The 24,598-nt window shown below is 43.0% G+C and overlaps 1 protein-coding gene across 1 annotated transcript; it reads left to right on the top strand.

Annotated features, from left to right (window-relative positions):
• The first annotated feature begins 17,692 nt into the window (after window positions 1-17,692).
• LOC120062504 (TSC22 domain family protein 3-like) lies at window positions 17,693-21,332 on the top strand. Its single transcript, XM_039012527.1, has 3 exons — window positions 17,693-18,051; window positions 18,755-18,806; window positions 19,657-21,332. Exons 1-3 carry the CDS (start codon window positions 17,930-17,932, stop codon window positions 19,939-19,941), a joined length of 459 nt encoding a protein of 152 aa, XP_038868455.1. The 5' UTR covers window positions 17,693-17,929; the 3' UTR covers window positions 19,942-21,332.
• The last annotated feature ends 3,266 nt before the right edge of the window (window positions 21,333-24,598 follow it).

Here is a 24,598-nt window from a genome sequence, read left to right as displayed (position 1 = left end):
TGCTTCAGCTTGTTTTAGATGTGAATAACAACTGTAACAGGTTGGAACAGTACTTCCACAGAACAATATATATCTCTACATTTTTATTAGCATTTTGCCCAGGTACAAAAGAGTGCCAAATCAAACTGTGCACGCCCCACTTCTGTCGAACTGGACTGACTCACCTCTTGAGACAACCCTGACATTTTCCAGGGAATTACCATTGATCTGTCCCTGTGTTCCCACCATGTCAGGAAATATATCTGTTTCATTAGTCTGCATTACAATATGTTGGCACTGTGGGATCACAATTTGTGATCATCATCATTCAGAATGACGTGTCAAATGTCAATCTAGCTACAGTTTATATCTGACATCGTATGTTATATTATATCTGACATTATCTGACATATATCTAATAGTTTATACTGTATCTTACATCCAAATAATGGCAAATCAACGACTTGAACTTGAACGTATTACAACTGTTTCGGAGGCATTATACTGAGAGACAGTTTCAAGAGGTCTGTCATAATACTGAGAGACAGTTTCAAGAGGTCTGTCATTATACCGAGAGACAGTTTCAAGAGGTCTGTCATAATACTGAGAGACAGTTTCAAGAGGTCTGTCATAATACTGAGAGACAGTTTCAAGAGGTCTGTCATAATACTGAGAGACAGTTTCAAGAGGTCTGTCATAATACTGAGAGACAGTTTCAAGAGGTCTGTCATAATACTGAGAGACAGTTTCAAGAGGTCTGTCATAATACTGAGAGACAGTTTCAAGAGGTCTGTCATAATACTGAGAGACAGTTTCAAGAGGTCTGTCATAATACTGAGAGACAGTTTCAAGAGGTCTGTCATAATACTGAGAGACAGTTTCAAGAGGTCTGTCATTATACTGAGAGACAGTTTCAAGAGGTCTGTCATAATACTGAGAGACAGTTTCAAGAGGTCTGTCATAATACTGAGAGACAGTTTCAAGAGGTCTGTCATAATACTGAGAGACAGTTTCAAGAGGTCTGTCATAATACTGAGAGACAGTTTCAAGAGGTCTGTCATAATACTGAGAGACAGTTTCAAGAGGTCTGTCATAATACTGAGAGACAGTTTCAAGAGGTCTGTCATAATACTGAGAGACAGTTTCAAGAGGTCTGTCATTATACTGAGAGACAGTTTCAAGAGGTCTGTCATAATACTGAGAGACAGTTTAAAGAGGTCTGTCATTATACTGAGAGACAGTTTCAAGAGGTCTGTCATAATACTGAGAGACAGTTTCAAGAGGTCTGTCATAATACTCAGGGACAGTTTCAAGAGGTCTGTCATAATACTGAGAGACAGTTTCAAGAGGTCTGTCATTATACTGAGAGACAGTTTCAAGAGGTCTGTCATTATACTGAGTGACAGTTTAAAGAGGTCTGTCATAATACTGAGACAGTTTCAAGAGGTCTGTCATAATACTGAGTGACAGTTTAAAGAGGTCTGTCATAATACTGAGAGACAGTTTCAAGAGGTCTGTCATAATACTGAGAGACAGTTTCAAGAGGTCTGTCATAATACTGAGAGACAGTTTCAAGAGGTCTGTCATTATACTGAGAGACAGTTTCAAGAGGTCTGTCATAATACTGAGAGACAGTTTAAAGAGGTCTGTCATTATACTGAGAGACAGTTTCAAGAGGTCTGTCATAATACTGAGAGACAGTTTCAAGAGGTCTGTCATAATACTCAGGGACAGTTTCAAGAGGTCTGTCATAATACTGAGAGACAGTTTAAAGAGGTCTGTCATTATACTGAGAGACAGTTTCAAGAGGTCTGTCATAATACTGAGAGACAGTTTCAAGAGGTCTGTCATAATACTCAGGGACAGTTTCAAGAGGTCTGTCATAATACTGAGAGACAGTTTCAAGAGGTCTGTCATTATACTGAGAGACAGTTTCAAGAGGTCTGTCATTATACTGAGTGACAGTTTAAAGAGGTCTGTCATAATACTGAGAGACAGTTTCAAGAGGTCTGTCATAATACTGAGAGACAGTTTCAAGAGGTCTGTCATAATACTGAGAGACAGTTTCAAGAGGTCTGTCATAATACTGAGAGACAGTTTCAAGAGGTCTGTCATAATACTGAGAGACAGTTTCAAGAGGTCTGTCACTATTGTGCCTCTGTTAGTTAGCCAGACCTTCTAAAACCTAACCTTTCCTATCGCTATCAATCATGCACCTGCTCATGCCACCTCCCACAGTAACAGATGAATTACCAGGGGTGTGAAAGGAAAGCCCTGTTGACCTTCCACAGCTCAGTTAGTGGATTCTACAGCTACTCTATGGACTAATAAGACTGACACAATTTATCATCTTCAACCTTGTGTAATGTAATGCCCTTGTTTTTGACATGATGTCCTGCTTCAGCTTGTATTAAATGTGAATAACAACTGTAAAAGGTAGGAACAGTACTTCCACAGTACAATATATCTCTCTACATTTTTATTAGCGTTTTGCCCAGGTACAAAAGAGTGCCAAAGGAAACTGTGCACGCCCCACTTCTGTCGAACTGGATTGACTCACCTCTTGAGACAACCCTGACTTTTGGATATAAGACATTTTTTTATTATTTAACTAAGGAAGTCAGTTGAGACAAATTCATATTTACAATGACTGCCTATCCCGGCCAAACCCTAATCCGGACGACGCTGGGCCAATTGTGCGCCACCCCTTTGGGACTCCCAATCACAGCTGGTTGTGATACAGCATGGAATTGAACCAGAGTCTGTAATGACGCCTCTAGCACTGAGATGTGGTGCCTTAGACCGCTGTGTCACTCGGGAGCCCCAACATACTATAGAGCTTGGCTACGTGTTCCATGTCACAGAACAATGAAAGACTAGTGTTCTACTACAAACACAAACAGGGTTTCATTCAACAATAGAGATCGTTATGACGATTAGCTATGCCTCTCTGAGACAGTTAGAGAAGATTTACTCCAGTCTGTTGCACAAAAGATTCCATCAGTAATCAATACATAAAACCGTTTAAGAAATGTTTCAGATTAAAGAATTTTCCCTCATTGTAAATGAGGTTCACATTCAGTGCATGGACAGCTGTTGTGTTAGAATGGTTCCTGATGGTACGGGCCTAATACGGCCTTGGAACATCACACAATGAGTGCCACTGTGTGCTGCGCTGTGTGTAGGCCTTGGCCCACATCCAGAGGTATCCTCGTCAGTTTTCTCTTTGTGTTTTGAGAGAGAGAGAGAGAGATCGCTGAAGAAACAGAAACAACGGTGAATAACAGAACAGTGAAAGCATCCCTGTCTCTCCACTATCCTCTCATTCGTTGGTTGGTCGTTGGGATGGGAGCCTGTTGGTCGCGTCCCTGCGTTGTCCCGCTCCCTAGCCAGGCCAGAAGCAGACCACCTCTCCCATCCCCTGCGCTAGCCCAGCAAACCATCCAGCGACCAGCCGAGCCGCCTGCTGCCGTCCCAGCCCCACTGCAGTCACAGAGACGTCTGAGCAGCGTTGCGAGAGCCATGAACTACCACTACCAACCCCCCTACTCACCTAGTCTGTCCCAGAGGGGGTATCGGCGGTAAGTGGTGGTCGGAGCACGTTCAAAGTGTGTTCAGAACATTTTTGGAGCGTGTGGATGGTTGAATGTGTCATTACGTTGTCAAGAGAAAGGGGATTGGTTGGTTTGTTGAGAAGATACAGGGACAGTGTGGAATAGTAGGGAAGGTTGACATTTGGTTGATTTGTAACTGGTTAATAAACACTGGGGAAGTTATATTCCTCTGTAACATTGAATAAAATTGGTTTGGAAGGCTGGATGTATAACATAGTAAAATACTTCTGTCTGTATATAAAATACTGAACCATTCTGTTTGATAAGAAAGGGGAAGAACTGCCCATATTATTCGTTCTTAGACCCTTGTTTTGCTGCCAGTAGGACAGTGGATGCATTGTCTATGGGTGAAGAACATGCATTGTATTTACAGAGAAGAAGAGTCTGTCAGAGACATCTCCCCTTTTCTCTATGTGACTGATGGCTTGTGATTTTTTGGTTTTCATTGTATGTCTCACTCCCACTTGTCAGTCCATGTATTTATGCTATTCTCTGCATCGTAGAGGCTTACCTTCAGGATGATTAGTTATGATTTTCCCCATGAATGCCAAGCACAGGATATTGATGAAATCTGTTGATTTTTCCACATAATGTGAAACTCATAATTCCTCTGGGCTACAGAGGCGAATAGATATTGTAGACTACGTCCTAAAGATAACAGTGCACTACATTTGACCAAAGCCCTGCTCTGGTCACCATGGGGATCCAAAGCCCTGCTCTGGTCACCATGGGGATCCAAAGCCCTGCTCTGGTCAAAAGTAGTGCATTATTTGGGAAGTACACATTGCCAAAGCCTTGGGCCTCTGGAGGTCACCATATGTATCCAACGCCTTGGGCCTCTGGAGGTCACCATGGGGTTCCAAAGCCTTGGGCTTCTGGAGGTCACCATATGTATCCAAAGCCTTGGGACTCTGGAGATCACCATATGTATCCAAAGCCTTGGGCCTCTGGAGGTCAACCATATGTATCCAAAGCCTTGGGCCTCTGGAGGTTACCATGGGGATCCACTGCCTTGGGCCTCTGGAGGTCACCATGGGGATCCAAAGCCTTGGGCCTCTGGAGGTCACCATGGGGATCCAACGCCTTGGGCCTCTGGAGGTCACCATGGGGATCCAACGCCTTGGGCCTCGAGGTCACCATGGGGATCCAAAGCCTTGGGCCTCTGGAGGTCACCATGGGGATCCAAAGCCTTGGGCCTCTGGAGGTCACCATGGGGATCCAGATGAGAGACTAAATTGTTAGAATGTGTTTTGCGTGGCTCTCAGACCAGGACATCTGATGGAAAGTCTGGCTCAACGCCTAACTGGCTGTATCATGACTCATAGATCCAGGGATGTGCACCAAATGGCACCCTTTTCCCTGTATAGTGTTCTATTTATGACCAGAGTCCTATGTGCCCTGGTCAAAAGTAGTGCATTATGGCGAAATATACTGCCCTTTGGGAGGCTCTGTAATGAGTCATAGATCCTGCTGGTCCCTTTAGGCTGGAGCACACTAATCCTAAAGGACGCTGGCTGACAGTTTCCCTTATAGCGTATAAACCCTAGGAGGACTCAGGGTAGTATGGCTGAGGAGAATATAAACAGTAGGACTCAGGGTAATATGGCTGAGGAGAATATAAACAGGAAGACTCAGGGTAATATGGCTGAGGATAATATAAACAGGAAGACTCAGGGTAATATGGCTGAGGATAATATAAACAGTAGGACTCAGGGTAATATGGCTGAGGAGAATATAAACAGGAAGACTCAGGGTAATATGGCTGAGGATAATACAAACAGTAGGACTCAGGGTAATATGGCTGAGGATAATATAAACAGTAGGACTCAGGGTAATATGGCTGAGGAGAATATAAACAGGAAGACTCAGGGTAATATGGCTGAGGAGAATATAAACAGTAGGACTCAGGGTAATATGGCTGAGGAGAATATAAACAGTAGGACTCAGGGTAATATGGCTGAGGAGAATATAAACAGTAGGACTCAGGGTAATATGGCTGAGGAGAATATAAACAGTAGGACTCAGGGTAATATGGCTGAGGAGAATATAAACAGTAGGACTCAGGGTAATATGGCTGAGGAGAATATAAACAGTAGGACTCAGGGTAATATGGCTGAGGAGAATATAAACAGTAGGACTCAGGGTAATATGGCTGAGGAGAATATAAACAGTAGGACTCAGGGTAATATGGCTGAGGAGAATATAAACAGTAGGACTCAGGGTAATATGGCTGAGGAGAATATAAACAGTAGGACTCAGGGTAGTATGGCTGAGGATAATATAAACAGTAGGACTCAGGGTAATATGGCTGAGGAGAATATAAACAGGAAGACTCAGGGTAATATGGCTGAGGATAATACAAACAGTAGGACTCAGGGTAGTATGGCTGAGGATAATACAAACAGTAGGACTCAGGGTAGTATGGCTGAGGAGAATATAAACAGTAGGACTCAGGGTAATATGGCTGAGGAGAATATAAACAGTAGGACTCAGGGTAATATGGCTGAGGAGAATATAAACAGGAAGACTCAGGGTAATATGGCTGAGGATAATATAAACAGTAGGACTCAGGGTAATATGGCTGAGGATAATATAAACAGTAGGACTCAGGGTAATATGGCTGAGGAGAATATAAACAGGAAGACTCAGGGTAATATGGCTGAGGATAATACAAACAGTAGGACTCAGGGTAGTATGGCTGAGGAGAATATAAACAGTAGGACTCAGGGTAATATGGCTGAGGAGAATATAAACAGTAGGACTCAGGGTAATATGGCTGAGGAGAATATAAACAGTAGGACTCAGGGTAATATGGCTGAGGATAATATAAACAGGAAGACTCAGGGTAATATGGCTGAGGAGAATATAAACAGTAGGACTCAGGGTAATATGGCTGAGGATAATATAAACAGGAAGACTCAGGGTAATATGGCTGAGGATAATACAAACAGTAGGACTCAGGGTAATATGGCTGAGGATAATATAAACAGTAGGACTCAGGGTAATATGGCTGAGGATAATACAAACAGTAGGACTCAGGGTAATATGGCTGAGGATACTATAAACAGTAGGACTCAGGGTAATATGGCTGAGGATAATATAAACAGTAGGACTCAGGGTAATATGGCTGAGGATAATATAAACAGTAGGACTCAGGGTAATATGGCTGAGGATAATACAAACAGTAGGACTCAGGGTAATATGGCTGAGGATACTATAAACAGTAGGACTCAGGGTAATATGGCTGAGGATAATATAAACAGTAGGACTCAGGGTAATATGGCTGAGGAGAAAATAAACAGTCAGACTCAGGGTAATATGGCTGAGGATAATATAAACTGTTGGACTCATTGTTGGTCAAACACCAGTACTTTGTTTACATTCTCATGGTGAGAGGTATAAGAAATACACCTCTCTCTCTCTCTCTCTCTCTCTCTCTCTCTCTCTCTCTCTCTCTCTCTCTCTCTCTCTCTCTCTCTCTCTCCTTCTCCATCCCCTCTCTCCCTCTCTCTCTCCCTGTCCCTCTCTCTCTCCCTGTCCCTCTCTCTCCCTCCGGCATTTAGATAGGAAACAGTACAGTACAGCTTTTTAAAGTACCAGTACTAAGCCATGACCCCTGTGACTACCACCCAGGGTTAATAAACTTGTCCAGTCTGGGACCCAAATGAGAAATGATGTGTTTTCCTGGGACCCAAGCTTAGGAAAATATGCAACTGTACGTAAATATTGGTACATTTCATTTCCCTTATGCCTAAAACAAATGCAATATAGACAAAAACAAATAACAATGAAACGAAATAGCCATATAAATAGCTAGTCATGTTTATTTCCCCCATTAAAAACTCATATCTACATATCTGTCTAGGTTGGAACTGTTAAAATTCAATACATTCTGAACTGGAACGAACTGATTGATCACATCACACTGATGAATAACAGAACAAACACACAGGCTTTTTGATAGAGCAACCCTAAGTAACAGCACAGATGAAAACTGACCAGGCCTACTAGACATCTTACTGTACATCCTACTGTACATCTTACTGTACATCTTACTGTAGAAATGACCAGGCCTACTATACATCTTACTGTACATCTTACTGTACATCTTACTGTAGAAATGACCAGGCCTACTATACATATTACTGTACATCTTACTGTACATCTTACTGTACATCTTACTGTACATCTTACTGTATAAATGACCAGGCCTACTATACATATTACTGTACATCCTACTGTACATCTTACTGTACATCCTACTGTACATCTTACTGTAGAAATGACCAGGCCTACTATACATATTACTGTACATCTTACTGTACATCTTACTGTACATCCTACTGTACATCTTACTGTAGAAATGATCAGGCCTACTATACATCTTACTATACATCTTACTGTACATCTTACTGTACATCTTACTGTAGAAATGACCAGGCCTACTATACATCTTACTGTACATCTTACTGTACATCTTACTGTAGAAATGACCAGGCCTACTATACATCTTACTGTACATCTTACTGTACATCTTACTGTAGAAATGACCAGGCCTACTATACATCTTACTGTACATCTTACTGTACATCTTACTGTATAAATGACCAGGCCTACTATACATATTACTGTACATCTTACTGTACATCTTACTGTACATCTTACTGTACATCTTACTGTATAAATGACCAGGCCTACTATACATATTACTGTACATCCTACTGTACATCTTACTGTACATCCTACTGTACATCTTACTGTAGAAATGACCAGGCCTACTATACATATTACTGTACATCTTACTGTACATCTTACTGTACATCCTACTGTACATCTTACTGTAGAAATGATCAGGCCTACTATACATCTTACTATACATCTTACTGTACATCTTACTGTACATCTTACTGTAGAAATGACCAGGCCTACTATACATCTTACTGTACATCTTACTGTACATCTTACTGTAGAAATGACCAGGCCTACTATACATCTTACTGTACATCTTACTGTACATCTTACTGTAGAAATGATCAGGCCTACTGTACATCTTACTGTACATCTTACTGTAGAAATGACCAGGCCTACTATACATCTTACTGTACATCTTACTGTACATCTTACTGTACATCTTACTGTACATCTTACTGTAGAAATGACCAGGCCTACTATACATCTTACTGTACATCCTACTGTACATCTTACTGTAGAAATGACCAGGCCTACTGTACATCTTACTGTAGAAATGACCAGGCCTACTATACATCTTACTGTACATCTTACTATACATCTTACTGTACATCTTACTGTAGAAATGACCAGGCCTACTATACATCTTACTGTACATCCTACTGTACATCTTACTGTAGAAATGACCAGGCCTACTGTACATCTTACTGTATAAATGACCAGGCCTACTATACATCTTACTGTACATCTTACTGTACATCTTACTGTAGAAATGACCAGGCCTACTATACATCTTACTGTATAAATGACCAGGCCTACTATACATCTTACTGTACATCTTACTGTAGAAATGATCAGGCCTACTGTACATCTTACTGTAGAAATGACCAGGCCTACTATACATCTTACTGTACATCTTACTGTAGAAATGATCAGGCCTACTGTACATCTTACTGTAGAAATGACCAGGCCTACTATACATCTTACTGTACATCTTACTGTAGAAATGATCAGGCCTACTGCACATCTTACTGTAGAAATGACCAGGTCTACTATACATCTTACTGTACATCTTACTGTAGAAATGATCAGGCCTACTGTACATCTTACTGTAGAAATGACCAGGCCTACTATACATCTTACTGTACATCCTACTGTACATCTTACTGTGGAAATGATCAGGTCTACTATACATCTTACTGTAGAAATGATCAGGCCTAGTATACATCTTACTGTAGAAATGATCAGGCCTACTGTACATCTTACTGTAGAAATGATCAGGCCTAGTATACATCTTACTGTAGAAATTATCAGGCCTACTGTACATCTTACTGTAGAAATGATCAGGCCTAGTATACATCTTACTGTAGAAATGATCAGGCCTACTGTACATCTTACTGTAGAAATGATCAGGTCTACTGTACATCTTACTGTAGAAATGACCAGGCCTACTATACATCTTACTGTACATCTTACTGTAGAAATGACCAGGCCTACTATACATCTTACTGTACATCCTACTGTACATCTTACTGTAGAAATGATCAGGCCTAGTATACATCTTACTGTAGAAATGATCAGGCCTACTGTACATCTTACTGTAGAAATTATCAGGCCTACTGTACATCTTACTGTAGAAATGATCAGGCCTACTGTACATCTTACTGTAGAAATTATCAGGCCTACTGTACATCTTACTGTAGAAATGATCAGGCCTACTGTACATCTTACTGTAGAAATTATCAGGCCTACTGTACATCTTACTGTAGAAATGATCAGGCCTACTGTACATCTTACTGTAGAAATTATTGTTGAAAGAAATTCTAGGTTGGAGCTGTTGCTGTTAAAATACAAATCATCATTTTTTCCCCTGAACTGGAATAAACTGATTGATCCTGGGCTGTCTAGAAGAAAAATAATCTAGAAGAAAAATAATCTAGAAGAAAAAGAATCTAGAAGAAAAAGAATCTAGAAGAAAAAGAATCTAGAAGAAAAAGAATCTAGAAGAAAAAGAATCTAGAAGAAAAAGAATCTAGAAGAAATAGAATCTAGAAGAGAAAGAATCTAGAAGAGAAAGAATCTAGAAGAGAAAGAATCTAGAAGAAAAAGAATCTAGAAGAAAAAGAATCTAGAAGAAAAAGAATCTAGAAGAAAAAGAAACGCACACCTATTTAGGCAAAGTGCTGGCTAGCGGAGTAGAACACCTATTTAGGCGAGGTGCTGGCTAGCGAAGTAGAACACCTATTTAGGCGAGGTGCTGGCTAGCGAAGTAGAACACCTATTTAGGCGAGGTGCTGGCTAGCGAAGTAGAACACCTGTTTAGGCGAGGTGCTGGCTAGCGGAGTAGAACACCTGTTTAGGCGAGGTGCTGGCTAGCGAAGTAGAACACCTATTTAGGCGAGGTGCTGGCTAGCGGAGTAGAACACCTATTTAGGTGAGGTGCTGGCTAGCGAAGTAGAACACCTATTTAGGCGAGGTGCTGGCTAGCGAAGTAGAACACCTATTTAGGCGAGGTGCTGGCTAGCGGAGTAGAACACCTGTTTAGGCGAGGTGCTGGCTAGCGGAGTAGAACACCTGTTTAGGCGAGGTGCTGGCTAGCGGAGTAGAACACCTATTTAGGCAAAGTGCTGGCTAGCGGAGTAGAACACCTATTTAGGCGAGGTGCTGGCTAGCGGAGTAGAACACCTATTTAGGCGAGGTGCTGGCTAGCGGAGTAGAACACCTATTTAGGCAAAGTGCTGGCTAGCGGAGTAGAACACCTATTTAGGCGAGGTGCTGGCTAGCGGAGTAGAACACCTATTTAGGCGAGGTGCTGGCTAGCGGAGTAGAACACCTATTTAGGCGAGGTGCTGGCTAGCGGAGTAGAACACCTATTTAGGCGAGGTGCTGGCTAGCGGAGTAGAACACCTGTTTAGGCGAGGTGCTGGCTAGCGGAGTAGAACACCTATTTAGGCGAGGTGCTGGCTAGCGAAGTAGAACACCTATTTAGGCGAGGTGCTGGCTAGCGGAGTAGAACACCTATTTAGGCGAGGTGCTGGCTAGCGGAGTAGAACACCTCTTTAGGCGAGGTGCTGGCTAGCGGAGTAGAACACCTATTTAGGCGAGGTGCTGGCTAGCGGAGTAGAACACCTATTTAGGCGAGGTGCTGGCTAGCGGAGTAGAACACCTATTTAGGCGAGGTGCTGGCTAGCGGAGTAGAACACCTGTTTAGGCGAGGTGCTGGCTAGCGGAGTAGAACACCTATTTAGGCGAGGTGCTGGCTAGCGGAGTAGAACACCTATTTAGGCGAGGTGCTGGCTAGCAGAGTAGAACACCTATTTAGGTGAGGTGCTGGCTAGCGGAGTAGAACACCTATTTAGGCGATGTCACGAATCCCGCCGAGGATGGTGCCTCTTCCTGTTCGGGCGGCGCTCGGCGGTCGTCGTCACCGGCCTACTAGCTGCCATCGATTCTTTTCTTTTTGTTTCTGTTAGTTTGGGCTGATTGGGTGCACCTGTTTTGAGTTTAGTTTGGTGGGTAGGCTATTTAAGGGTAGGTAGCCCGCTGGCTGTTGTGCGGGCTTGTTTTTCTGTTATGTTGGTGTTGGATTGTGAAGTGGATTTTGTTATTTTCTCGGAACAGTTTAGTCCGGTGTTTTTGGACTCATCGTTTCATGCGCCCGTGTGTTTTAAGGCATGATCGTTTTCCCTGTGCATTGGAAAATAAATCCACGTTCCTTAAACCTGCTCTCTGCGCTTGACTCCATCCACCCAGTACTCCTAGTAGCTCTGACAGGCGAGGTGCTGGCTAGCGGAGTAGAACACTTGAAAATAAAGGAGAGCCGCACACTCTAGGAGCTCAGATGCAACATTTTTAATTACCAACGTTTCGACAGCCAAGCTGTCTTCATCAGGGTATAATCACAAAGACTGAGGGATGACTCGTTTATATAGTGTCAAAAGACACACAGGTGTCTGTAATCATGGCCAAGAGTGGCCTAATATCATTGGTTAATTCTCAAATATTAAAATGGCATACAAAGAACAGCATACAAAAAACAAATGGATAGCATACGATCATAGATTCATTTTAGACTACACAAGCTTACAAACAATTACAATGGCAAAGTCACAATAATCACAAGAATGGCTTCAGATCAAAGTCTACGTTGAGACCGAAGGGAGCAAGGGTCTTTAAGTTAAAGATCCAGGCAGCCTCTCGTTTTAACAATAAATTATCAAGGTCACCCCCTCTCCTAGGGAGGGTGACATGTTCGATGCCAATATAACGCAGAGACGAAATCGAGTGGCCTGCCTCCAAAAAGTGGGCCGCAACTGAGTAGGTCAAGTTTTTGCACCTAATGGTGCTCCGATGCTCTGAGATACGTACTTTTAATTCGCAGCTTTGTTTTACCCACATAATTTTTACCACAAGGACAAGTTATAAGATAAATAACTGCCTTAGTGGAGCAGGTGTTAACACCTTTGATTGGGATCGATTTCCCTGTTTGTGGGTGTTTGAAGGATCTGCATTTATAAGTGCCATTGCATTGAGCACAGCCATTACACTTGTAATTTCCATCCAGTAGGGGCGCAAATAGACTTGGGGTGGTAAATCAGAGTGTACCAATTGGTCTCTGAGATTTCTGCCCCGCGAAAATACGACCAAGGGAAGGTCCGAAAACACATTCCCGAGACTATCATCGGATTTTAGAATGTGCCAATGTTTGTGAACGATTCCCTTAATTTGTTCAGAGCGCTTTGAATAGCGGGTAGTTAGAATGCAAGAATGCGTCTTTTTGCGAGACTGCCCTTGAAAAAGGTCATGTATCACATCCGGCCGTGATTGGGAGTCCCAAAGGGCGGCGCACAATTAGCCCAGCGTCGTCCAGGTTTGGCCGGGGTAGGCCCTCATTGTGAATGACGATTTGTTCTTAACTGACTTGCCTTGTTAAAAAAGGTTCAATTTAAATAAAATAAAAAGATTTATAAAAAATAATCACATGGATGTAGACCAGAAAAAAAACACACACACACACACACACACACACACACACACACACACACACACACACACACACACACACACACACACACACACACACACACACACACACACACACACACACACCTAATGAGAGGTGTGCTGCTGGTTGAAGTTTTCAACAAGCATTCTGGACTCAGTTGTTGACAGTGCAGCATTGAGGTCATGCTCAGCATTGAGACTGTTTCTGTACTTGATTTATTAAGTACGTGAGAGTTGAGAACCCTGACTGACATAGAAACATGGTGCCAAACTGGACCAGAACATCTACTGCTTCCTCAGTCAGGCAGGAGACCACTTCCTGCTGTAGATGAACAACCCAGACCTGTGTGTGTGGGTTTGCCTCAAAAAGAATCTCGCTTCAATCAGTTGTTTCAAGTTAAGAAAAAAAAATGATGATTTTAACAGCAATGGTTCCAACCTAGACTTGTTTTCTCCAATACTTTCTACAGTAAGATGTACAGTAAGCCTTTTCATTGTTCATCTTCATCTGTACTGTTACTTAGGGTTGCACTAACAGTAGCTAGCTAACTTGCTTTGGCTAACGTTAGCTATTAGCTGTGTACAAGGCCAGGGGATTGTTTGAAAGAGAAACTCACATCTACTACTATGAGATAGGACTTCCTTATTTCAGCTGATCGTCACCTTCTATAAAATGACAACAACGCCCTGTTTCCTGAAGCCCTGTTTCCTGAAGCCCTGTTTCCTGAAGCCCTGTTTCCTGAATCCCTGTTTCCTGAATCACTGTTTCCTGAAGCACTGTTTCCTGAAGCCCTTTTTCCTGAATCCCTGTTTCCTGAAGCCCTGTTTCCTGAAGCCTTTTTTCCTGAAGCCCTGTTTCTTGAAGCCTTGTTTCCAGAAGCCCTGTTTCCTGAAGCCCTGTTTCCTGAAGCCCTGTTTCCTGAATCCCTGTTTCCTGAAGCCCTGTTTCCTGAAGCCCTGTTTCCTGAAGCCCTGTTTCCTGAATCCCTGTTTCCTGAATCCCTGTTTCCTGAAGCCCTGTTTCCTGAATCCCTGTTTCCTGAATCCCTGTTTCCTGAACCCCTGTTTCCTGAAGCCCTGTTTCCTGAAGCCCTGTTTCCTGAATCCCTGTTTCCTGAAGCCCTGTTTCCTGAAGCCCTGTTTCCTGAATCCCTGTTTCCTGAAGCCCTGTTTCCTGAATCCCTGTTTCCCGAAGCACTGTTTCCTGAAGCCCTGTTTCCTGAAGCATTCTGCCCTGTTCTGAAAGAATTCCCTGTGTTTACCGTCATGCTGTGGATGTTTGGTCAGGACTTGTTGTTATATGAATTTGTTCGTATTCTCAACGTTTGTATGAAAGAGAGAAACTCATTGGTGTATTGGCTTTTCATGACGATTGAGCTCAGTCAGAACTTGTTGCGAGCATGAGTCCATTTGGCGAGTGGGAATCAGTGGCGGTTCTGGGGGGGGGCGGCAGTGCCCCTGTGACAACAATTTTGGACCCCCTTGTGGAGCCCCTAAATGTGGAGTATGATTTTTTTTTTACATAACACATTTTTGCTATCGTTCTTTTTTAACATCCGTTATTAGAGAGTGGCAACGATGATGATTATGAACATGGTCTTTTGCCTGCTAATGCCTGCAATGCAGTGAAGAAAACAATATGACAACAATAACGTCTAATGTAACTGGCCCCTCTAACAGTACAACTGGCCCCTCTAACAGTACAACTGGGCCCCTCTAACAGTACAACTGGGCCCCTCTAACAGTACAACTGGCCCCTCTGACAGTACAACTGGCCCCTCTAACAGAACAACTGGCCCCTCTAACAGTACAACTGGCCCCTCTAACAGTACAACTGGCCCCTCTAACAGTACAACTGGCCCCTCTAACAGTACAACTGGCCCCTCTAACAGTACAACTGGCCCCTCTAACAGTACAACTGGCCCCTCTAACAGTACAACTGGCCCCTCTAACAGTACAACTGGCCCCTCTAACAGTACAACTGGCCCCTCTAACAGAACAACTGGCCCCTCTAACAGTACAACTGGCCCCTCTAACAGTACAACTGGCCCCTCTAACAGAACAACTGGCCCCTCTAACAGTACAACTGGCCCCTCTAACAGTACAACTGGCCCCTCTAACAGTACAACTGGCCCCTCTAACAGAACAACTGGCCCCAGCTTGGCCCCCCCAGTTGAAATGGTCTAGAACCGCCACTGGTGGTAATGACAAGTCAGTGGTTTACAGCGTATCACCTGGTGTTGAACGACAGCGCTGCAGCGTGTGTTTTGCGGAGCGATCTCCAAGAAAACTGAACAGAGACCGCTGCTAAGCAGAGAACGCACTGAACAACTACACTAGGGCTGCAACTGGCACTTTATTCACTACCCTATGGGCCTCTGGTCAAAAGTAGTGCACTACCCTATGGGCCTCTGGTCAAAAGCAGTGCACTACCCTATGGGCCTCTGGTCAAAAGCAGTGCACTACCCTATGGGCCTCTGGTCAAAAGCAGTGCACTACCCTATGGGCTCTGGTCAAACCTAGTGCACTACCCTATGGGCCTCTGGTCAAAAGTAGTGCACTACCCTATGGGCCTCTGGTCAAAAGTAGTGCACTACCCTATGGGCCTCTGGTCAAAAGTAGTGCACTACCCTATGGGCCTCTGGTCAAAAGTAGTGCACTACCCTATGGGCCTCTGGTCAAAAGTAGTGCACTACCCTATGGGCCTCTGGTCAAAAGTAGTGCACTACCCTATGGGCCTCTGGTCAAAAGTAGTGCACTACCCTATGGGCCTCTGGTCAAAAGCAGTGCACTACCCTATGGGCCTCTGGTCAAAAGTAGTGCACTACCCTATGGGCCTCTGGTCAAAAGTAGTGCACTACCCTATGGGCCTCTGGTCAAAAGTAGTGCACTACCCTATGGGCCTCTGGTCAAAAGCAGTGCACTACCCTATGGGCCTCTGGTCAAAAGTAGTGCACTACCCTATGGGCCTCTGGTCAAAAGTAGTGCACTACCCTATGGGCCTCTGGTCAAAAGTAGTGCACTACCCTATGGGCCTCTGGTCAAAAGTAGTGCACTACCCTATGGGCCGCTGGTCAAAAGTAGTGCACTAAATAGGGAATAGAGTGCCAGTTGGGACACAGAAAGCCCTGTCTGGTACTAAGCCTGGCAGCTCCACAGCGTGAAATCACCAGTGACAGGTACTATTGATACCAATACGTTCAACAAGGCTCTGTGAGATCTGGTTGGTGTAGAGAGACTAAACTGGAGTCTCACCTTGCTAATTGGATCAGAGGGTTACAGATAAATGATGTCTTTGCTCACAAAATGGTTTACAGTACACCTTTTTTTTTTGTCTTATATGAACTAAAATTAGCAACACAACGGGGTGTTGGAGGTGTTAAAGTTGTAACTGTGTTGCTATGCAGTGAAAGCCCATAGCAACAAGGCAGCTAGTATGGTGCATGCACTGGGTAGAGCTATGTATGGAGGACAGCATTGACCCCTATAAGATGTCCTTATGCTGAAACTCTTGCCTGATATTGAGAGTCTTTTAGGACAACAAAACCACATTGCGTATTACAAATCAGCTCTAATATTTTTAATTCCATTGTTCAAAAATCCTAAAATGCTCGCCAAGTAGGCTCGTTGTTTGTCCTCCTAAAATATAAAAAAAGTAAAAATTATGAACTAGTGAAAAACTTCAACTGTCGGCCACCAGGGGGTGGCAGAGTTCTAGAGGAAAAGATGGAAAATAACCAGAGCCTTGCATTGGGTGGAAAAGTACCCTTATGAATGAGGAGTTCCCCAAAACTTCCTTTTGGAACATGCTGCAATGTCTTCTACTATTACACCTGCAGATAACACCGACTCAAAACAACAAACATTATGTAGACATCCTGTTATAAACCAATAATACACGCGTTACTAGTGCATTCAATATATCCAGATTCTAGTTTGCCTCTATATGCTATGTTTCATAATATCGCCATACTGTTTGTTGCACATGGCCACTGACAAAATTAATGATTGAATGAAAAATAGCAATAAATAGGTATACGAGGCTTATAATAATTATACATAATTCCGTTGTAGCATTCCTTTAAAAATATTTTCAGCTGATGCAAAACAACAACGAAAAAAACAAGCCAAGTTATTCCTAGTCTGTATATGACATGTTATACAACCAAAACCATTCACTCAAAACAGACGCATAAAGAAACATAAGCACACACTTTATTGGTGCATTTATTTTTGCCTATTTGCTTCAGGGTGTAAATGAATTCGGTCTGCGGGACAACTGAGTGCTTACTGTGTTTTGTAGGAGTTCAGAAAGGGGGCAGATGGGCACTTATGCCATGGTGGATTTGCATAATGTATTCTGGCGTCAGGTGACGTCAGGATTCAGTTCAGCTATAAGGGCCGCCGGTGGCAGAAATAGAATCACTCGCTGAAACCTAACGTGGCTCATATCACCGACATCAACCTACCGCACTACGCTCAACTCAACTCACAACAAAAGCAACCGAATCGAGTCGTGCAGTCACTCGAGTGATTAAGCTGAATACAGTCACCCCGGATTTGTATCTATCTAGGTAGATTTATCTACTCAACCAGTCGCAAACGTGGCGAGAAGCATTATACAAACGGGTCTACTGCTGAACATGAGTACGGAGATCTTCAAAACGCCAATGGAGGTTGCTGTCTATCAGTTACATAACTTCAGCATCTCATTCTTCTCCTCATTAGTAGGAGGAGATGTGGTGTCTGTAAAACTCGACAACAGGTAAATAGATAACCGCACTTGATTGAGTGTGTTATTGATGCGTAATGTGTGCGTAATAGATTTCATAAAAAATATTTAATCAAAATTGTTGCAATTCGAGATTGAGATAGTCATATGTATTTATTTGCAAATAGACTCAACACATCCAGGTTATGCCGGTATTCGTTATGATATCATTAGAAATACCGTAATGCTGTGCAGTCTGAGTAATGCAATTTGACTCCAGCCTGCCGCATGTATCCTCCGGGTGCGTCTTCAAACACAAAAGTAGATGGAGTGGATTGAGTATCTTGAAACAATCTCGATATTATGTCATCCTTTGCAGCGCGCAACAATGTATCTAGCTAGCTAGGTTGCAACAACAACAACAAAAAATGCAGAATTTTAGGACAAGGGTGGTGCAGGCAGGCTGTTTCTTTTCATACACATGTCCAATCTAAAATAGGATCAGAGTCGTAGCAACGTTCATTCGTGGACAGAAATAGCCTAAACACAAATTAAACAAACATTTGTGATGGCTTTACATGGCAATTGCATCTAAAAAAAAAAATACTCTAAATAAGTTGACTCTTGGTGCTGGATCTGATGCCATAAAGGCAGTATGGTGTCAGCATGAGAGCATAACGCCCCGTTTTGTTCGTTTTGATCAAATGCTTTGATTTGATATGTTGACTTATGGCATCTCTTCTTCTCTCCTCCACAGTGCCTCGGGTGCTAGCGTTGTTGCCATTGACAACAAGATAGAACAGGCAATGGTATGTATCAGCAGCAGAATTATACACTTTATCATTTATATCATCGCTCATAATAAGTCAATAACCCTTAATAGTAGACTGGGCTATTCTGTACCCCACCATATTCATGCACTTTGCCCATAGTAATCATATACTGTACAGTACGTTGGTCATCATAGCAGACTAATCTTTAGTCAACTACGTAAGTATATTATCTTGGCCAAGTCGCAGTTGTAAATGAGAACCTGTTCTCAACTGGGCCTACCTGGTTAAATAAAGGTGAAATGAAAAATAGTACAGTAGAAGCTTCAAGTGTTAATGGCACAAGTAGAGTGAAATGCCTTTCTTGTCAACTCAAAACCCAACAATTCAATAATCAATAACAATGTATTACTAGAACAAAACAAACACAATAAATACACTAAGTAAGTAAGTGTACTAACAAGTGAGTTTTACATACCATATTTACAATATGCAGGGATACTAGAGAGATGGAACTATATGTGCCTGCAGCATTGGGTGGCTACAGGGCCACGTGATGTGGCATGTGACTATGTTCTTTCTGCTGCGTTCTGAGTCAGACAGGGAGTCGGGCAGGTACAACAGTCGGACTATTAAATATTTAGTTTATTGATAAACTTTAGTACCTTAATACAGGCCATATGGGTACAAATCTCTGTATCCATATGGCCTGTTACTACAAGTTACCACAGGTGTTTGTAAGGCACGGTAGGTTAAGCTTATGCTATAAATCACCCTAAATGGATAGATTTAGTTTGTATGAGTTGCACAGAACTCTCTCTCTCTCTTGCTCTCTCTATCTAAACAGACGTCTCTAACAGTAGATCTCATTCCTTCTCTCCTATCTTAGGATCTGGTGAAGAACCACCTGATGTACGCAGTCAGGGAGGAGGTTGAGATCCTCAAGGAGCAGATCAGAGAGCTGGCTGAGAAGAACAACCAGCTAGAACGTGAGAACAGCCTTCTGAAGAACCTGGCCAGTCCAGAACAGATGGAGAGCTTCCGGGAACGGGTTCCGTCCGACTCAGACGCTCTGGTTCCCCTGCAGCTGGACAACCAGTACCAGCAACAGGCCCAAATTGGACTCCATAACCCTGACCAGTCCTGCCACATCAGCGCTGGCTCTGCTGTATAGGTGGTTCTGCCTTGGACCTCCAGTTGTAAACTAATCGTCGCTGCCAACTTCAGTGAAGCTGTCTGTAACAGATGATGAAACACAATTGATGAACGGAGCACATGAAAAAATGCTCTAACTAGCGGCTATAGGCTGAAGCTATAAGCTAAAATGAGCCTTTCCTACGACATCTAGACTCTTTCTCTTTAGACAAAAGCGCTAAACGAGAGGGCTCACATGTAGCCAGCCGGAGAACGCTTGCATTGGGACAGAGGGGAGGCTCCGGCCTTCTGGGGCCAGGAGGGCCAACCCCATAGCCATTCTCTACCACCCCTGCTACAGAGGGGGGAGAGGGCTAAAAGACAGGGCTGGCCCAGGGACCTGATCCTGGGGATGCCTCTCCACGCCAGAGTGGCCCGTCCTCCAGCTTACCTCTCCAGGTTCAGCCAAGGAAAAAGGAAATCTTCTCCAAGACAGACAGAGAGACGGCCCTCCAGTCTCTGCTAGACCCCCCCCCCACCATGTGGATTTCTTCTTCTGATAGTACAAGTTCTGGGGAGTCAGTCAGACCATATCTCAGCCATCTTGTGACTGTTTCCACCTGCCACCATCTACTGATATTCTCTGTCAATATTCCTTAAGAAGAAGCAACGTGTCTTCAGGGAACCAAACCTGAGCTCCAGTACAACGCGGAGAAGGAGGATCTAGGAGATCCTGGACTGTTGCTGGGAGAGAAAGGCCTGTTGCTTCTCTATCTCAACCTCACTGCTGATAACTGATTACCATAATCATGATTCAGAACATCATTGCTTGTATTCTCTGCAGTTGGGGTGTGCTGCTTATGGGGGAAAATCCTGCTATTTTACTTTTCTTCTGATTCTGAACAAAATGGAATACTTGTTAATAGGAGCATTGTAACTGTTCAGTTAAATGATTTATTATGGGGATGGAAGTATCTACTACCCGGTATGCCTAGCTCTGTACATTTTACTAACATGTTCAGAGTAGTGGGCTGGAGATGAATTTGAGCAGCTGATTTTTCTTCTAAAGGCTGTGAATGCGATCCTGACCTAGCAGACATGTTCTGCGTGTTCAGATGCCAACCTCAACTTGAATCAATGGCATGACTATAGTGCCTATCTCCAGAAGAGGAATACCAACATTTCCACAATGGACTTTTGTGTTTTCTAACTACCAAAGACGTTGTCTCATTACTACTCCAAACGAAACCAAGCAACCTGGACCATGTGTACATCGTTCACAGGGAGAACTCTTGTTAGCAGTAATGTTTTGTTTTTTGATAAACGTTAGGTATTGTTGCTGTATTGTGTCCATGAAACAGGTATATATTTTTTAAATGATGTAATGGATACAAAATGCACATTTTCAATAAACCCTATGTTTACACTACAGCTATGTTTCCCTTTCACTTGTTGTTACTCAAGGGCATTGCAATCTACACGGACAGTAACATGATTATATCATTTTTAAGCAATAACGCACGAGGGGATGTGGTATATGGCCAATATACCATGGCTAAGGGCTGTTCTTATGCACGATGCAAAGCGGAATCCCTGCATACAGCCCTTAGCCGTGCTATATTGGCCAATATACCACAAACCCCCAAGGTGCCTTATTGCTATTATAAACTGGTTATCAATGTAATTAGAGCAGTAAAAATACATGTTTTGTCATACCTGTGGTATACGGTCTGATAGACCACGGCTGTCAGCCAATCAGAGTTCATGACTCAAACTACCCAGTTTATAATGAACTATTTAACATACAACAACTCGTGTTAGCCATGCGATTAAGAGCTTCAAGACCCACTGCTATTTGGATTTAAGTTCTTTCAGATCTTATCTAAGTTTTTATGCGAAAGTGAATCATTTACACATAGGCTTACATCTTAAAGCTGTTAAAATATTTTTTTCCCCCCCAAGTAAACATTTTACATCTAATTAATGATCATTTTAACAGAGGAACTAAATTATTCTTACAGGTGTAGGTCAAATGAAAATCAACAACATTTTCTTAAATCTTTTTCCAAAGTAGCACGTATTAACTTTTCAAACAACTACGTATGGTAAATGTAACCTCAGGCTCAACATAAGACTAGAGACCTGATGTAACCTCAGGCTCAACGTAAGACTAGAGACCTGATGTAACCTCAGCCTCAACGTAAGACTAGAGACCTGATGTAACCTCAGCCTCAACGTAAGACTAGAGACCTGATGTAACCTCAGGCTCAACGTAAGACTAGAGACCTGATGTAACCTCAGCCTCAACGTAAGACTAGAGACCTGATGTAACCTCATCCTCAACATAAGACTAGGGACCTGATGTAACCTCAGCCTCAACGTAAGACTAGAGACCTGATGTAACCTCAGCCTCAATGTAAGACTAGAGACCTGATGTAACCTCAGCCTCAACGTAAGACTAGGGACCTGATGTAACCTCAGCCTCAATGTAAGACTAGGGACTGATGTAACCTCAGCCTCAACATAAGACTAGGGACCTGATGTAACCTCAGCCTCAACATAAGACTAGAGACCTGATGTAACCTCAGCCTCAACATAAGACTAGAGACCTGATGTAACCTCAGCCTCAACATAAGACTAGAGACCTGATGTAACCTCAGCCTCAACGTAAGACTAGAGACCTGATGTAACCTCAGCCTCAATGTAAGACAAGAGACCTGATGTAACCTCAGCCTCAATGTAAGACTAGAGACCTGATGTAACCTCAGCCTCAACGTAAGACTAGGGACCTGATGTAACCTCAGCCTCAACATAAGACTAGAGACCTGATGTAACCTCAACCTCAATGTAAGACAAGAGACCTGATGTAACCTCAGACTCAACATAAGACAAGAGACCTGATGTGACCTCAGCCTAAACGTTAGACTAGGGACCTGATGTAACCTGTCTTCTCCAGATTTATGGTCATAAAACTGGTCTAGACTGGTTCAACCAATTAAATTGTCCCATTGACCATTTGTTGGCACAAAAACTTGGTGAGTGTTAACCTGTCATTGAGTCCATCGGTAAGGAACACAATGCAGAACTACTGAGCTGAATCAATGTCCGGTTCTGTGAGAATCTGAGGATGTTCTCCAAATGGAATTTGTTGGGCCTAGTCTCCGGGGGACTAGAACTGACAAGACCTGTATCAGGGTTTATGAGATCACCTTTACACTGTGTTGGGCTGCTTGCTTGTTTTTTATAGAGTTGTAATTCCAACTGACTTCATTCTCAATTTCACAAGCTGGTACTTGGGTCCTGTCCTTGACTGACCATCAGATCAAGTATGAATGGTATGGTACAGGATTAGTTTCTCTTAGCTCAATTATAGGCCGGAAAAAGTCCTGGAATGATTCATGATCTGAATGACAGTTAATTCTGCTTGGCAAATATTTAAATTTGAATAATTTTTTTTTTGCTGTCACATGCTTCGTAAAACAACAGTGAAACAAACAATAGTGAAATGTTTACTTGCGGGACTTTCCCAACCATGCAGAATCCTCCCCAACTTTATGTACTGTACGTGTGGAGTTATTGATGTTACGAAACACACCTCTTATGAAAGCAAAGAAACGTTTGACAGGGAATATGTGCCAGAGGGAGTCTGCTATGTTAACGAGTACAGACATAAATCACAGTCCAGTTTCTCCGGACACTCCAGTCGAAACATAACATGACTTGGAACAAGTCAGTCGACTCGCTAACAACGATGTATTTTCCTGACCAGAAAATGGCCTTATGGGATGGAATGTTACTTTAATGTTACTTTTGATTGGAGTTGCAGGATGATTTCCTGCCTGCATGGGAGCCTGTGATTGGTTGTTAGGAGTTCTGATGTTATGCAACGAGAACACATCTGTTTCAGTTGGAAATATGGTGGATGTGTGTGGAGCGTGAGTCGGGCCCAGCCTGTGGAGCGTGAGTCGGGCCCAGCCTGTGGAGCGTGAGTCGGGCCCAGCCTGTGGAGCGTGAGTCGGGCCCAGCCTGTGGAGCGTGAGTCGGGCCCAGCCTAAATGTGGTTAGGGTTTTGCATGCAAAGAGATCATTTGTTCGCATGCCTTGGCTTTCTGCAGACATATACAACATGTTTGTCCCTCTCTGATAGCTATTTATTCTTAATGTCAACCCTTCGCCTGGTCTACCAGAGAACAGTAGGACAGAATACTGATTTAAGTGGGCTATTACGGAAAGTCAATGCAACTTCACTCTCATAGGCCTAGTCTTTCCACGAAGAAAAATAAACTATAGTTCAGATGACTGTTGTTTTGTCCATTGAAAATAGGAATATTACAAGACATGTTATATCCCATTAGAAAGAGTGGTATTCGTCAGCACAGATTCAGTTAAGACAAAGACATGGTATTCCATGATAAACCTTTATTCACACGGACTTGATTCATCTTGACGCGGAACTACATGGCGAGGTCTATGAACTGAAGGCAAATCCTAAGATTACTGAAGGGTTATGTCCTAAATGGCACCCTGTACCTCTATGTAGGGCACAACTGTTGACCAGGACGCCACTGTAAATAGGGAATGCGGGGGTCATTTGGGACACTGCCAAGAAAAGTGGGATGGAACACAGAACAATGCATGGTACCATGTTGAGACTGGTCACAATCTGTCAAGTTAATCAGTATTTACTGCCATAGTAA

This window comes from Salvelinus namaycush, chromosome 17, assembly GCF_016432855.1.
Source record: "Salvelinus namaycush isolate Seneca chromosome 17, SaNama_1.0, whole genome shotgun sequence".
NCBI classification, from domain to species: Eukaryota; Metazoa; Chordata; class Actinopteri; order Salmoniformes; family Salmonidae; genus Salvelinus; species Salvelinus namaycush.
The sequence above is the reverse complement of the archived record's forward strand: the minus strand, read 5'-3'. Positions and strand labels throughout refer to the sequence as shown.